The 15,127-nt window shown below is 40.3% G+C and overlaps 1 protein-coding gene across 1 annotated transcript; it reads right to left on the bottom strand.

Annotated features, from left to right (window-relative positions):
* On the bottom strand, positions 1-3,374 carry mnx2a (motor neuron and pancreas homeobox 2a). The gene is made up of 3 exons (XM_071894373.2): positions 2,909-3,374; positions 903-1,063; positions 1-345 (listed from the first exon to the last, which is right to left on the bottom strand). Exons 1-3 carry the CDS (start codon positions 3,372-3,374, stop codon positions 1-3), a joined length of 972 nt encoding a protein of 323 aa, XP_071750474.1.
* Between the last annotated feature and the right edge of the window lie 11,753 nt (positions 3,375-15,127).

The following is a 15,127-nucleotide window of genomic DNA, read 5'->3' on the forward strand; positions in this document are numbered from 1 at the left end:
CTATAGGCAAACCCCAGTCCTCTTTCTCGGGCCTCCCTCCTCCAGCTCCTCCTCAGAGTAGGAGCCGTAGCTCCCTGCTCCTCCTCCTCCTGTGTGCCTCAGGAAGCCAACAGAGCCTAAAGACCCCGCCCTCAACACCTCGATCTCCTCTTCCTCTTCTTCTTCTTCCTCATCCTCCCCTTCCAGCTCCTCGTCGTCGCTGTGCGTGTCCCCCTGAGGCTTGGCATTGTGTGTCCCGGCTTCAGGGCTTTCTGTGTCCTGGAGCGGGGAGGTCGAGGCCGCTTGCTCCTTGGCTTTGCGACTCCGCTTCCACTTCATACGTCTGTTCTGGAACCAGATCTTAACCTGGTGTGAAACAACAGGAATCATGATATTTTGTTGTGTGGGGTTCAAGTTTGCTCTTTAGATTTTTTTTTACTACTGGAGAAGGGGAAGGATCTTAACCAGGGCAACACTTTATATGGAAATGCTGCCTTGTTTTAAATAAAGATGATGGTAAGCATAATGTGTAATAATTAACACATTCTAGGAAGGTATTTTTGTGAGTGGCAAGGAAGATCTACAGGGATTTGACAGGATACATTACCGCTTTTAGTTCTATTAAAATTCTAATTCAAAATAAAAAGGTTCTTATCACTGTTAAATTGAACAAAGATTCTGTGAACACCAAGATGCTCTTGCTCAGCTTTAGAAGCATTTTAGTTTTAGCAGCGTTAAATTTAGTAGTGATGCCAATGTACAAAATATGCACAGTACAGTGTACAGCCTCCATATCTAAATGACTTGGACAGCTGTTTGATATGAAAGGAAGACAAAGACAGAGAGAATACTTAATACTTAATTACTGAAATAATGCACCATTTGGTGATACATAATGATTCACCAGCCTCTCTCTCTCTTACCTGAGTCTCGGTCAGCATGAGAGACGTGGCCACCTCAAAGCGTTTGGGTCTGGACAGGTACTTGTTGAGCTTGAACTGGTTTTCTAATTCCAGCAGCTGCTGGCTGGTGAAGGCTGTCCTGGGCCTCCGACACTTCCCCAACAAGCCTGGCTGCACCGGGGCTGAGAGAGAGAGAGAGAGAGAGAGAGACAGAGAGATTATTCTTTATTTGCTGTCTACATTTTTATTTATTGCTTACATTTTTAGTCTTCTTGTAAAGTACTTTGTAACTCTGATAAGTGCTGTATAAATGTATGTAATGGGCTACTACTACTAATAATAATAATGATAATAATTTAAGACAAAGAAAGAAAGAAAGAAAGAAAGAAAGAAAGAAAGAAAGAAAGAAAGAAAGAAAGTTAAAAAAAGAAAGTAAAGTTTGGTTTCGATTGACATTTTCTTTGTTTGGATGCCATAACTCTGCCTGTCTCTCCCTGCCTGTATATCTAATTGTCTTTCTGTCCGGTGACATCAGGTTTATTGCCGTGAGTGGTTGACTTGAGGACATTGTGATAGGAAATTGCTTTAGCGGGGCAATAAAATATCACAGAGGTCCATTACCTTAATGAAAACACTATAAATGTTATCTATTGATGAAGTAGCATGTCTATTTCAGGTGTTACCTTTACCGTAAATGTTGCGCTTTATTTTTATTAGATAAATTGTCCTTAAGCGATAGAGGAGCAGCTCAATGTCATTAACGGTCTTTGGGCAACTATCAAAAGCGATATAAGCTCCTAAAAATAAAGACATGAATAGGCCTTCCTCATAAATAGCCTGGAAAAAAATCTTCTTTATTAATAAGCTACTTTCACTTATAGAAGCCTATAGGCCTAATTTACAAGCTTTTGCACTCAACTAAATAACCTTAAGGCTGTGGCTGAATAGGCTAAATAAAAATAAAAATAGGATCAATTAGCTGTTCAAAGGTGTATCCAACATAATTTCTGATAAGGTACAAAACAATATCACGTCTAAGCACTGATGACACTTTTATAATTTTCTTACATTTAATGCGTCAAAGTAAAAAAAAAAACCCAATCATAAAAAACAAAATCGAGCTATTGAGCTATTGTTTGGCCCATCTAAAACTGGCATAGCCTATTGGTTTGCAAGAGTTCCAATTTCGTATTTCAGTTTCGTAGCCTATAGCCTACTTTGCACTTAAAACTAACTTTAATAAAGCAGAACATTCATGATTTCAGCATGAAAATACATGCCTATTAAGAAATTAAAATAAAGGTCTATATTGTTTATCAAATTTGTTGTGTTCAATAAATATAGGTCTATCACAATTCACAGTCATTTAGGCTACAGACAATTTCTAGACGTCAAAAACATAGGCAACTACTACCTACTTCTGATAATAATAATAATAATAATAATAATATTAACAATACTAATAATATTGTTGTTACTATTGTTATAACAATATATTCAACTGAAGTAGCTTAGTTTTCTACAAATTAATGTTGTAGCCCAACACACTCTTTTGGATCGTGAGTTTTTCGTTTTTATTTCATTTTATTTTTATTTTATTTTATTTTATTTTATTTTATCTCTTATTGGCGGGGGTCCCAAAACACCGGAAAAAATGAATGAAAGACCAGTGATGCGGTGGTAACAAAAAAAAGAACTCTTGTCGGTGATCATCATGAGGCAAACAACCTCCAATATAAGCAAAAATCAATTAAAGTTTAAGAAAAAACATTATTTTATGTATTTTCCTCTCAAAATACCTACCCCATCTTTATTTAACTTACATCAGTTTGATGCAATTTAGCTTTAGGCCTATAGCCAGAATCATAAACATCTATGTCAGAAAGGTGGGTAAACTCTAATCCTTAAATAGAAAGATATTTATTTATTTATATTTTTGTTTTTTGGTGGTTTTACTCCCCACTACATCCCTTATAAGAGCAAGACTGATAAAGTTACAGCTTCAGGAGATTGGGAAAGCCGCTCACCACCATATTCCCCGAATCTGGGGATTATCATGCCGGCTCTGAGCCAAGGCTCCAGCGGGAGGGTCCCGGCCATGGCCGCCCCCTTCAGCTGCTCCGGGTACGGATGGGCCAGCTGCGTGAAGCCGGGGTATATGAAGGCGGGGTGCTGGCCTCCCAGGGCCGCCAGAGGGTACATGGGGCTCGGGTACATTCCCGGGAGCCCCCCTTGGTGCAGAGCAGTGAATCCCGGCTGGGAGAAGTTGAGGAAGGAGGCTTTAGGGAAGACTCCTGGCTGGACTGGAGAGCTGTTGTTCTGGGTCGGCCGAGGCGAAGGGGTGTCGGAGCCGCGGCACGATACCGGACTGTCGCCAGGGCTCCTGCTGTACGACCCCGGGGACGCGTCATCCCTGTCCGTCCGGTGTGCCACGTCGTGCGCCAGGAGCGCATCGATGCGAAAGTTTTTGGATTTCTCCATGGTGGTGGTCATTTCCCCGACGAAATCTCCAATGAATACAGCTGCCTTCAGTGTGGAAACAGGCCTACTGATCTTGTTATAATGATCAACGCCTTTCCTATAATCCAATTTAAATTTACAGGGAAACAAAATCCCTCGGGTGAAACTGAACTTTAAGTCAATCTACAAGTACACAGCACCAAAAACTGCTAAGAAGTAGCGACTGTTTCTCATTCCTTTTCTCTGGAGCAATTTCTTCTTGCTGTCTCTCTTCCACTTGAGCACTATGCGTAAAAACCGCTTCTCCCACTCCAACAGCGAGTTGAAAACTTCCCCGCAGCCAATTGCACCTCAGTCTCCTCTGTACTGATTGGCCAGAGCCAGCAGCGCAGGGCAGGCAGGGTACCAGACACTTCTCTAAATAGATAATTAGGCCTAAGGAACCCGTTCATTCACCCATATAGCAACTGTATGATGCATTTTAGACGGACATTACACGAATATCAAAGTCATAAGTCCTTTTTGGAACATAGGATTATTATAGTCATAGGAGATTAAAAAAACAAAACAAAAAAAACAAAACCATAAAACAAGCTATAAACTCACTATTGAGTACCACAGATACATTATTAAGTCCCAGTTGAAAATTCTAGGAATAGTGTGATTGAGTATGTGTGTGTGTGTGTGTGTATGTTTATCTGTCTGGCAGTTTGACCTTCAATTGCATCTCTGTTTCAGGTGAGGTTGAGGTGCAGTTTTCTCACACACTGTCTTACACATCTACGAGCATGCGACACGCACGCACACACACACACACACACACGCACACACACACACACACACACACGCACACACACACACACACACACACACACACACTTTCAAACAATGTCATGTTAATTAATCTCATTTTAGAGAGATGACGAAATTCATCATCATTTTACAACTAACTCTTCATTAAACTTTATTGGCCGTTAAAGTTGACAGAAAACCACCGGGTCTTATCACCGACTGCTGGCATGATTATTGGTCATCACCACACCATGGAGCAGATAAGGGGGTAGTAAACCCACAGACTGCAAACTCATTTTCTCTCCCTGCAAACCAGAGCCACCCATAGACAAAGTATGACTGTGTCTGCCATATTGTTTCTCCTTCTACACAACTAAAAAGTGTTGACTCCCATCTGACACTCCTGCAGTTTTCAGCAGTAATCATTTTAACAATCATGCCAAATTCATTTAGAAACTAACAATTATGTAGCAGCTTATTTTCAGGATGTCAGAAATCTCACTGTGGTGATGTGATGGAGTAAGTTAAGTTTATCTATCTAGCACCTTTCACAGAGCAAAATCACAAAGTGCTTCACAAGAGTAAAACAGTTAAAACAAGACCAGAAAACAGTAAAAAAAAGAAAAACAGTAAGACATAGAAACAATAAGACATAAAAACACACAGAATTACAGACACAGAGGCCAGGAGGACATTATGGTTGCAGCCAAGACTCCTCACTTCTAAAAGCAGATGCACCCATAATAGCCTAAAACCTGGCCAAACAATCTGGTCTTATATTGGCTGCAAATATGCAACAATGCACTCCATAACATCGCCAAAGTGAGATACCCAACACTCTAAAAAATAAGACATACTAACATTCTAAACATCATCTGGCATAAAATCCTAATCTATTTCACTTTGCAGAGGCTTTAGCTGGAGCTACTCGGTCACACGCACAGTGGCCAAACTGTGTCTATGTATGGCTCTGCCACAGTCTATTTCCTGGGAGTTTATTCAGAACTGATAAGAGACTGTCAGAGGCCTGGGAAAGAACTGCTTTTACTTCAAAGACAAACACATCAACACCTGCTGAACTACCCAACATATAAACTGAATGTCCTGTGTGTGCATTGGAGTGTGTGTGTGTGTGTGTGTGTGTGTGTGTGTGTGTGTGTGTGTGTGTGTGTGTGTGACACCACTAAGGCCAATGATTATCCAAGTAGCATGATGTGAAAACTTTCAGAAATCAAGGCTCTCTAACATGCAGAATAAAGAGGTTTTTAAATTGTAACAGTTATGGCATTATTGTAGTGTACTGACTGTGTAATCTACAGCTGTAGAAGTTAGTCTAATCATGAACTTATACCTACTGATAAAGTCTGCTGTTCATTTGTGCTTTCTGTTTCTCTCTGTCTTTGTTTCATTGTCTCATAAACACACACACACACACACACACACACACACACACACACACACACACACAGACATCAAAAGGAGATAGAGTTTATTAATTTACAAGTTACATGACTCATCAATCATTACTGAGAATTACTAGAACCATAGGTGTAGTCTTTATAGCAACAAAACGAACAGAACACCGGCACTCACAGAACAATAGTCTTCTTATTTATTATGGGCAAAAACGAACGCGTTTCAGCTAGAAGCCATCATCAGAATCACGCTGATGATGGCTTCTAGCTGAGACGTGTTCGTTTTTGCCCAAATCTCTGGACACTGTTTTCCAGTCTGGTAGTAAAGTTATCAAGCTGCTGACATGAACAATTGTTTGGAACTGTGGGAATATGGAATATGCTGAATATATGCATGTGTGAAATATTTAGAAATGGGATAAATGCAATGTATACTAAAGATATGTATGCATGGCAGCAAGAAAATAGGTAAATATTCAATATTTTTAATATTCTGTGTGCTTTGTTGCAGCTTACCAGATGGAGAATAAAGCTTTCTACTCTATCATTTCTCGGCAGGAGGCAGAAATCAAACTGCGAATAACAAGTAATCGATTTCTAAGTACAATATCATTACAGATAAAAATCATTTTATTGGCTAAACATGTTCATTTATGTTGTTATCCCCTGTGATTAGGTCTTTACTTCCATTTTTGGCCATTGACCTTGATAGATGACCAGGCCACTAATGTGCGAAGTATCAGGATAGAACAGAGTTATAAAAGCTCTGGGTTGGAGATTGTAAAAACTGGTTGTAAAATAATTAATACCGTCTGATCTCTTCCCCAAAAGATAGGAGATGAAAGGGCACATCTCACCATTTAATAAAGCTGGTACAACATATCTTAATGTCGATACCAGAGCACAAATAAGACATCATTTGAGATAAGGTTTACTCTCTAGATATAAAGAACACAGCTTTATATCAGTAGTTTATGTATTCAATCAATTTTAAAGAGCAAATTTCACACCACTAACAGATATCTGATAATATTATGGCATTGTGATTTATGGTTACTAGATTACACACTTTAATGACCCTTAACAAAGGAATCTTTGTGTGTAGTTGCACTACAATGACACTCATACACATACAGAGTATCTATCCATAAATTGATAGGATTCATAACTTGATACTTTGTACAGTAATATACTTTGGTCTGAAGATGTGATGATAGGGTATATCTGATAGGACCGCCTGTTTCTTGTCTGTTAGGAGTGGGAACATCATCATTGTCCAACAGCATTCTTTCATCTTTGGCAGCATTTCTAAAAATACAGGTCAGGAGTCAGAGCCTAAATTGAATCCCAGTTTTGCTTTTAAGATCTCAAGACAGGAATACATTTACTCAGTTAAAGTGCAAGCTGAAAAAGTACAAAGGAAAAATTAAAGAAACTGATAATCCACATGACAAACTTCATATTCTTCACCCAACTTGAATTGTTAACATCAACTTCATATGTTTTGACTACTGTTGGACCACCCATTGTGTTCTCTGTACTTCTGGGCAGCAGGATAAAACCTTAATATAATATATATATTTCTATATTTGATATAGTTGTAATATAGTTAATAATTTACTTAAAAACGTAGCAAACTTTAATAACTGATAACTTCACAACATAATGTACAGTGTTAATAAGTGTTGATTTTTCACTGACAATTACTTTGTGTTATGGCTCTGGGGTGAGTGTTCAAAACTATCTAACAGTATTAAACTAAACCGACGGAGTTAAATCAACACTGACGATTTTGCTGCGTTCAGTTTCATTAAACGTAAATTTGAATGATCTTAAATGCCTTCCTCTTGTCCTAGGACAACTACTTCTCTTTCTGTGAAGAAGCACTTTGGGCAGCAGAAGGCACAGATGCCTCTCCAGTCATGAAGAGTTGGCATTAGGACTATTGTGTTACGGATGGGCTGGGAGTGTTTTCTAATAGCCACTTTTGGATAAGAGCCACCTTACATCCACAGACAGGAAAGCAGACACACACATATTTGCATGCATGCAAAGGCACACACACGAACACACACACACACACACACACACACACAAGCCCATATACACAAGAGCAAGCCTAGGCCAACAGAACAACTACTGAGCCCATCAGCTCTCAACTACCCCGGCTGTAAAAGAACCATTCACTTTGCTTCCATTCATACACAAATGTGACAGAGGTTAACCCAGTGGGTGATGCTGTCAGACCTCTAGTTAACAGGCAAAGAGGTTACACCACACCAGCATGGTGCACAGAAATATGGGGGGTAGAGGCTAAATAAAAAAAAACACTTTTTTAAATTACAGGAACTCTTTTTTATGTATATTATTATTTGGTTTAAGTAAAGTGGTAAGCTAAAAAATAAAATGCCGTCAGATTTATGTCATGTTTCTCTGCTGCCTTCACTCTCATGGCTCAAATTTGGCTCCTGATGCTAAGTAGGAAGCAATTTTACTGAAAACATTATTGGTCTGTTAACACAAACTCTGTGTGGGACGTATTATTAAATCAAACGTAAGGCAATCATGTGCCAATAATTGACATTGACGATTATTACAAGACATTACAGGTGAAATTTTGCAAGATTTCAGCAGATGAATATTTTTAGATCTACTTCTACATCTTCGGTGCTAAGCGCTCATTACTGTGATGTTTTTACGCTGCACTTCCCAGATCACCTGTCAATCAGACAGGTGATCTGTGAGGCCTAGTCCTTGGATTTTCTGTTGATGAAGTTTGAGTTTCTGTAGGTGGCGCTCTTTTCTTTGTTTGTTCAGCCGATGGTGGCTATCGCTACTCATGCTAACTACCCAGTTCTTCTTGTATTTATTCGAAACAAACCACTGTGGCTGCTGCCGGATTATTACTTTATTTTTACTAAGTAGGCCTATTAGGTATTTCACCATGTTGAAACCTAGTTGACCCTCCTTGATAGATGCAAGTGCCTGACATGGAGTACAAGAGGACCAGTGTGTCAGCCAAGTTATATATTTGACCATGTATCCCTGGAGACATTAGGGCAAGAACAAAATCCATAGCAGATAGGGCATAATAAAGCCTGTTGTTCTCCTCCTGTCTGTGTCCTATTGTTGCATCTATTCTAATATCTGTTTCTGGTTTCTATTGTCGTATCTATTGTCATGCCCTGGTCTTGCCCTGATTGGCCTAATGGACCGCAGGAGAATAGAATACTTCCTGGTTGAGCAGGGGTGGGTGTTCAGGGTTGCAAGGTTCAACCTCGTTGCAAATGAGTTGATTAATGACGGCCGTCACAACTGAGACGTCGACATAATAAGGAGGACAGGAGGGAGGAGTGGAGGCGGAGAAGAGGAGGGAAAGGAGGGCAGGCAGGAGGAGGGGGGCTGAGATTGGGGTGATTATTAGTTAGCACAGTAAACAGTGAGATGACAACACAATACGATGAGGCTTCAGGGGAGAAGTGGAAGAGGGGAGGAGGAGAAAAGGAGGGAGAGGGGAGAGGAGACACATAGCTAATTAGTGCTAAGCAGAGGTCTGTGAATGAGAGGAGGGGACAGACACACGTAGGGCCGGCGGAGACACAAAGACAGGGGCAGTGCCGGGGCGGCGGAGAGGCGGCGGGAGAGAGGAGTTAAACATCTGTTGCTCTGTGGGAGACCTAGACGGGTCTTCAGGGCGGGGTTCCCAAAACGCTCACAGCCCAAATATGTTCTTCATTTAACACAAAAACCTCATGTATGAGTCTGCAAACTGTAAACTCTTTTATGAAACTAGGGTTTGTGAATCAGTTCTCTTTGTGAGAAGATTTGGGAGAGTGGGAAAGCAGTTTCTCTTCCCCAGTAAACTGATAAGTTCCAAAAATGAAAGTTTCTGGTGGATTATTAAGCTTAATGGTTAATTCAAGTGGAACCCATGCTAGCCTTGGACAACACAAGGTAAGACAGGGCAAAAGAGGACAGGACAGGGATATTATGGGTGGTGGTGCACTTTCATCACCTACTGTAAATGTAAATAGGGTCATTAACAGGTTTTTATGAGACTAGTTCATTCAAGAAAGTACTTGCCCAGACAAGGTATCACAAGACAAACAAGGCTGGATAACACTGCGGGTGGATGAAAACTGAGATGAAAGAAAAGCCATATTCTCAGATGGACACTAATGCATTTTTTTTTAAATTAAAGAGCGCATTACCCATCAAATTATGGACCCTTTTTAATCCATCCAGGACAAAGTAAACCTCTAAAATCACATAAAAAACATAAAAATCACCAAAACTGGGGGGTTACAAGGTTTTCACATGTCAGCAGCAACAAATTCAAAGCTTAAAAACAATATTGAAATATGGCAGGTATCCATATAAAGGCCTTCAAAACAAATGATTTGTACGCAGCATGGGCAGGTATAACAACATGAATATAATCTGATTTATTACGTTTCTTTATCCCCTCTGTTTTCTTTAGCATTCAGACGTAAAGATATACCCGTGTTTGAGGACAGTCAGACAGCTGAGCGATAACAACTCCTCTCCTAATCAACTCCATCCCTTCTCCTCCTCCTCCTCATCCCGTCTTTCTATGACTATTACTCCGGCTTTTTTAATCTAGTCCTCATCATTCTCTCCGTATCCCTCCATCCTTCCCCAGTGGAGAGCGAAAAAGACATTAAATCTGACAGTTCAATTAGCCTTGTGGTGCACTGACACTCCCACCAATTCATGTTTGCTGGGTTTAATCAAAGCTCTGTGCGTGTGTGTGTGTGTGTGTGTGTGTGTGTGTGTGTGTGTGAGCGGCAGGATGAAAGGAAACACATAATTCTTTATCAGCACCTTACCTGACCCTGCCACTTCACCTCTCCTCTCCTCCTTCACTGCTTCATTGCTCCAGAACCTGACGATGCAGAGTTGTAACACAACTTAATTGTGCAAGTAATGAGTGGTTTATTAGAGAAGAAAAGGCCGGAAGGAGAACCTTATAACTCCAGTAATGTCTATAGGTTACAGGTTTCTAGAAGTCACTGCATAGCCCTCTGTGGGGAGGTAGTAGTTTCTCTGTCAGAGCGTATTTAAATTACTTGTAGGTTGATTTATGGGTTTGAGGCAATTCTGATTAAAGTGGTAATCTGCGAGATTATTGTTTTTATGATTTTGGCGACATCTTTGGTGCTAAGCGATGGTTGCTGTGGTGTTTCTGCTCTGCACTTCCCAGAGATCACCTGTCAATCAAACAGTGTCACCAGTACTGTGACATCTTTTTCCTCAGATTTTTTCCTGGAAAGACCAACCCGACACAGGTAGAATAGAAATGTAAAAGCTTTCATGAACTGGCTATAGATTGAATCACTGTTGTGTTAAATCAATTGACAATAGAGAGAAGCAAAACGGAAATCTATTTATATGAAAATGTCATGGATTATTACTTCAAACCCAACAACAACATGTGTCATCTTATTAGACCTGTGGACCACAAGGGTAATTCTGCCTGATATTTTTTTATTGATCCTGGTAATAATATGTTTTTTACTGTTGACTCTTTAAGTGCAATATTTACATCAAAGGATTATCATGAGGCAAAGAAAAAAACATTGCCTGCTTTTAAGTTTGAGTCTTTATTAAAACATGCTCACTCAGTGATAACAGGAAAAAAAAACACTCACTTCACTGCCCCAGTGCTTACACTTGTGACTGTTTCTTGTGTATGTTCTTCCACACATGAGGAAGAGTGCGTTGGAGAGGCTATCTAGGGGTTAACAGGGGAATTAGCTTTGCTTTAATTGGTCGTTTTGACAGAGGAGGGGCTGACAGGCTGAGAGGAGGGGCTGTCACTGGCTGATTTATATGTCGTCCCGCGCCGAACACGAGGTTTCATTTCCCTAATTAGAATCTGCCTTCCCCTCATTTTCTTTTCTCTCTCGTTCTTCTTTTGCTTCACCTTCTGCCACCGTCTCCTCTCTTTCTACCCTGCCTTCGCTTCTGTCTTTACCCCCCCCTTAACTGTCACCAGTCTAATGCGAGTCATAACAAATTAAGTGTAATGGTAGTCATGACAAATTAAGTGTAATGGTAGTCATAACAAATTAATTAGTTACACCAATATGCAATGAATAACCAGTTGTCATGATTAATTAGCTGCATTAGTGGCCACATGAACTATCTATTCATTGATGAGGAGTGATTATTCTCACTGTGTCAGTCTGAACAGTCTCTGGACTTTCAGAACTAAAGAGAACCTTTTTACACCGCTCTCAGCCCTAATTTAACCAGCCTCTTAGCCTCTAAGGTTTCACACGCTGAAAAGGGAAAACCTTCAGTCCAGTTTGGTGTTATTAGTTATTAGTATTAGTTATTACTGTTCTGGCTCAGGTTTAGCCCTGATTTTGCTGGGTTAAAAATGGAATTACAGGGCTTTTTGGACTAGTGTGAAAAGGGGATAAATTAGCCTTGGGGCAACTCTTAACATAAGAGAAAGGATAAACCTTGGTTAAGAACAGTAAACATGATATTCTTTTACTGTTGAACAGGCCTGAGCCCAGCACACTGAGATGTTATGAGTGGGAGGAGCAGGGAGTGGAGAGCAGTAGAAAGGAAAGGGGGAGTACATGTTAAGTGTAATAATTTATGAAAAAGACAGCAGTCTGTCCTACATGGGATTCAAATCTCCCAAGGTCACAGGTCTGGGATGTCACACAAATGCATGTGCATGCATGCACACAGTGTATGCACAAAACACTCACACACACACGCCTGTTCAGTTACTGAGCTGCTTGTACACCTGCTCTAATGCCTGTAAATGAGCACCTAATGATGTGTGTGCAGCTATTTGCTTATCCATATCAGTTCCACAGCTGCTTGTGTTCACACACGCACGTACACACACACACACACACACACACACACACACACACACGCACACACACACACACACCTCTGTTGTGCCCAAGCATGAGCAGGCAAATAGCATGGGATCAATCTTTTACTTGCTCCAAATTACTAACGCAAGTTATCCTAAAGCAGAAAGTGGGTCAGTGGCAAACAGATGTGAATTTTCCCATGCTGATTTGGCTTCAGTAAGATATTTTTTTCATGCCGTTTGTTGAATGTAAACACCCTGGTAAACTGAATGTGTGTAAATAAGATGATGAGTTGAACAGATGAGTTGGCACAGTACACACACATGTGAATACCTTAAAAAATGACATAACATTATGCAAAAGATGGGTTGGTTGTGATACATTCTTGGTCACATTCAACACACTGCTATTTTTAACCCTCTTTTCATACATGTATGTATAGGATAAGTATAGCGTGAACACATGTTGTGTTATTTCAAGTGTTCAGCTATCCACAGATGGTGCAAGCAGAAGCCCATTTTTCTCCTCCCTCCTCATCTCCCCTCCTCCCTCCATTCTTGCCTATTGACGTGATAATGGCTACAAATTGATGAAGCCATTGAGTGTGCCGGTGACACAAGGGTGAGTGGGGACACAAACTCTCCGCCACCCAGTAACACTCATTAATCAGACCTCTTCAAACCCTTATCCTTCCCTCCAGACTGCCTGACTCACTGCAGTAAGTTCATACTCTCTGTTTATTCCTGTCTGTGGTTGTTTCTCCCTGTCAGCTTCTGTTTCTGTCTCTTTTTCTGTGTGTTGTTGTCTGTCACTGTCTCCGTCTCTGCCTCTCAGTATCACTGCATCAGTCACCCCAGTGTATATTTGTTATACACAGAATGTACTTTTCTGATGCTTTCAGAAAACTCACACAGGTTAAAATTGCATTGCCGTCCTCATAAAAGCTACAGTTTGAAAACTAAACTCACACACAGTGACGATGTCTGAGACCAAGAAAAGAAAAATAAGGAAAATGTAACACTTACCTTTATAAATCCTTGATTCCACAAATGTGAATGTAATATTATTATTATCCTACAGTTTGAAAACTGAGCCAACACTTGATGTCATGGTCTAAGGAAGACTGACAAAAAGACCTGCAAAATTTAACATTCACTTTTATTAATCCTAAATAGGCTTAAAAAATATTCATTAGATAAAGGTGAAAATATTATTGTAGTACAACGTGCTCAGCTACAGTTTAAAAACGTAATGTGGATTAATGTGGTCTGGGAAAGACAGGAGAAAAGAGAAGAATGACCTCCAAAATGAGACATTCACCTCTATTAATCCTACATGGAAGTAAAAAAAAAATTGATTTCCCCCAAATGACAGATTGTCTGTTTCCGGTCTGGAGGTGTGCTTTCATTTAAATCACAACATAGATTTATGCCAAAGTAAATCACCAGGCTGGTGGCCAATGTGTTGACATGCACGTCCTGAACTCCCCCACTCAATAATGAAATCAGCCTTGACGCTGTGACAGCTCAATACAGTCAATACAATCAACTAACTGCCAGCTCACACAGGACTTATGTTTAACATATCGCTGCTGCCTCGTGAAAACCTCATAACCCCAATTTTTTGTGGCTTTTACTTTTTTTGCTATAATATAAAGCTAGGGGAGCCTGTACAAACCTATTTAGACCTTGCTGTGTTGTTTAAAAATACATGTGTCAATGAGAAAATAAGATTTTTGTAGATATTAGGTTTTTATACCCCAGCAGTGATACAGGCTCATTCATTTCAATGTCATTATTGTAGAGCTGGTGATAGCAACCATTGCCACACCAAGTGCTGACAAAACCAATATACACTGGAGATTAGTCATTGACTACAAATGGCGTCAGAGTGGATGGCTTAGAAGACTATAAGCAGAAAAACTATTTTTGCTGTTACGTGTCCCTGGGGAAGTATTTGCGACAGGCACACAATAGCGCTAATTAAATTGCAACAGTGAGGCCAGGATATGACAATATGGCTCATGGTCCACTTGCTCATGAGGAGGAGAGGTCACTTATAAAGATTTGGTCTCTGAATACACTACATTAAATCAAAAGAGAGAGAGAGAGAGAGAGAGAGAGAGAGAGAGAGAGAGAGAGAGAGAGAGAGAGAGAGAGAGAGAGAGAGAGAGAGAGAGAGAGAGAGAGAGAGAGAGAGAGAGAGAGAGAGATTTGCATTTTGAATTTAGAATTTCATAAGTTCACACTGAACTTTGATCTTATTGACTTTAGATGGCAGTAAATCTAGGACCTGGAACAGGCCCTGGTAATGGTCCAGGTGCATAAAGATGGCAGCCTCCTAGTTTGATTGGTTTGACATCATTTGGCTGATTTTGTCCTCCTGTGAGAGATTCTACAGTACAAGATGCAGTCAGCATCCATCCATATAGTTCCTCACCTTAGTGCAGGATTTGGCTGCTTTGCACTGTGGATTGATGTCCAGCCAGCAGGCAGCCATCTATAAGTGCTGGTACTTTTGATTTGATTTGTTCTTCCTAGAAAAGAATGACACTATCTGGAAGAGAATGCAGTTAAAGTCCTGGCATACGTGAAAGCCTTTTCTATTACTAGGAAACTTAAGTGTTAATGCACGAAGACTTGTAATTGATTGGTAATTAATAGTGTCTTAATATTTTTTCATCCCTGACCTCTCCGACCACATTTAATCTCTG

The sequence above is a fragment of the Centroberyx gerrardi genome, chromosome 10 (assembly GCF_048128805.1).
Source record: "Centroberyx gerrardi isolate f3 chromosome 10, fCenGer3.hap1.cur.20231027, whole genome shotgun sequence".
Taxonomy (NCBI): domain Eukaryota; kingdom Metazoa; phylum Chordata; class Actinopteri; order Beryciformes; family Berycidae; genus Centroberyx; species Centroberyx gerrardi.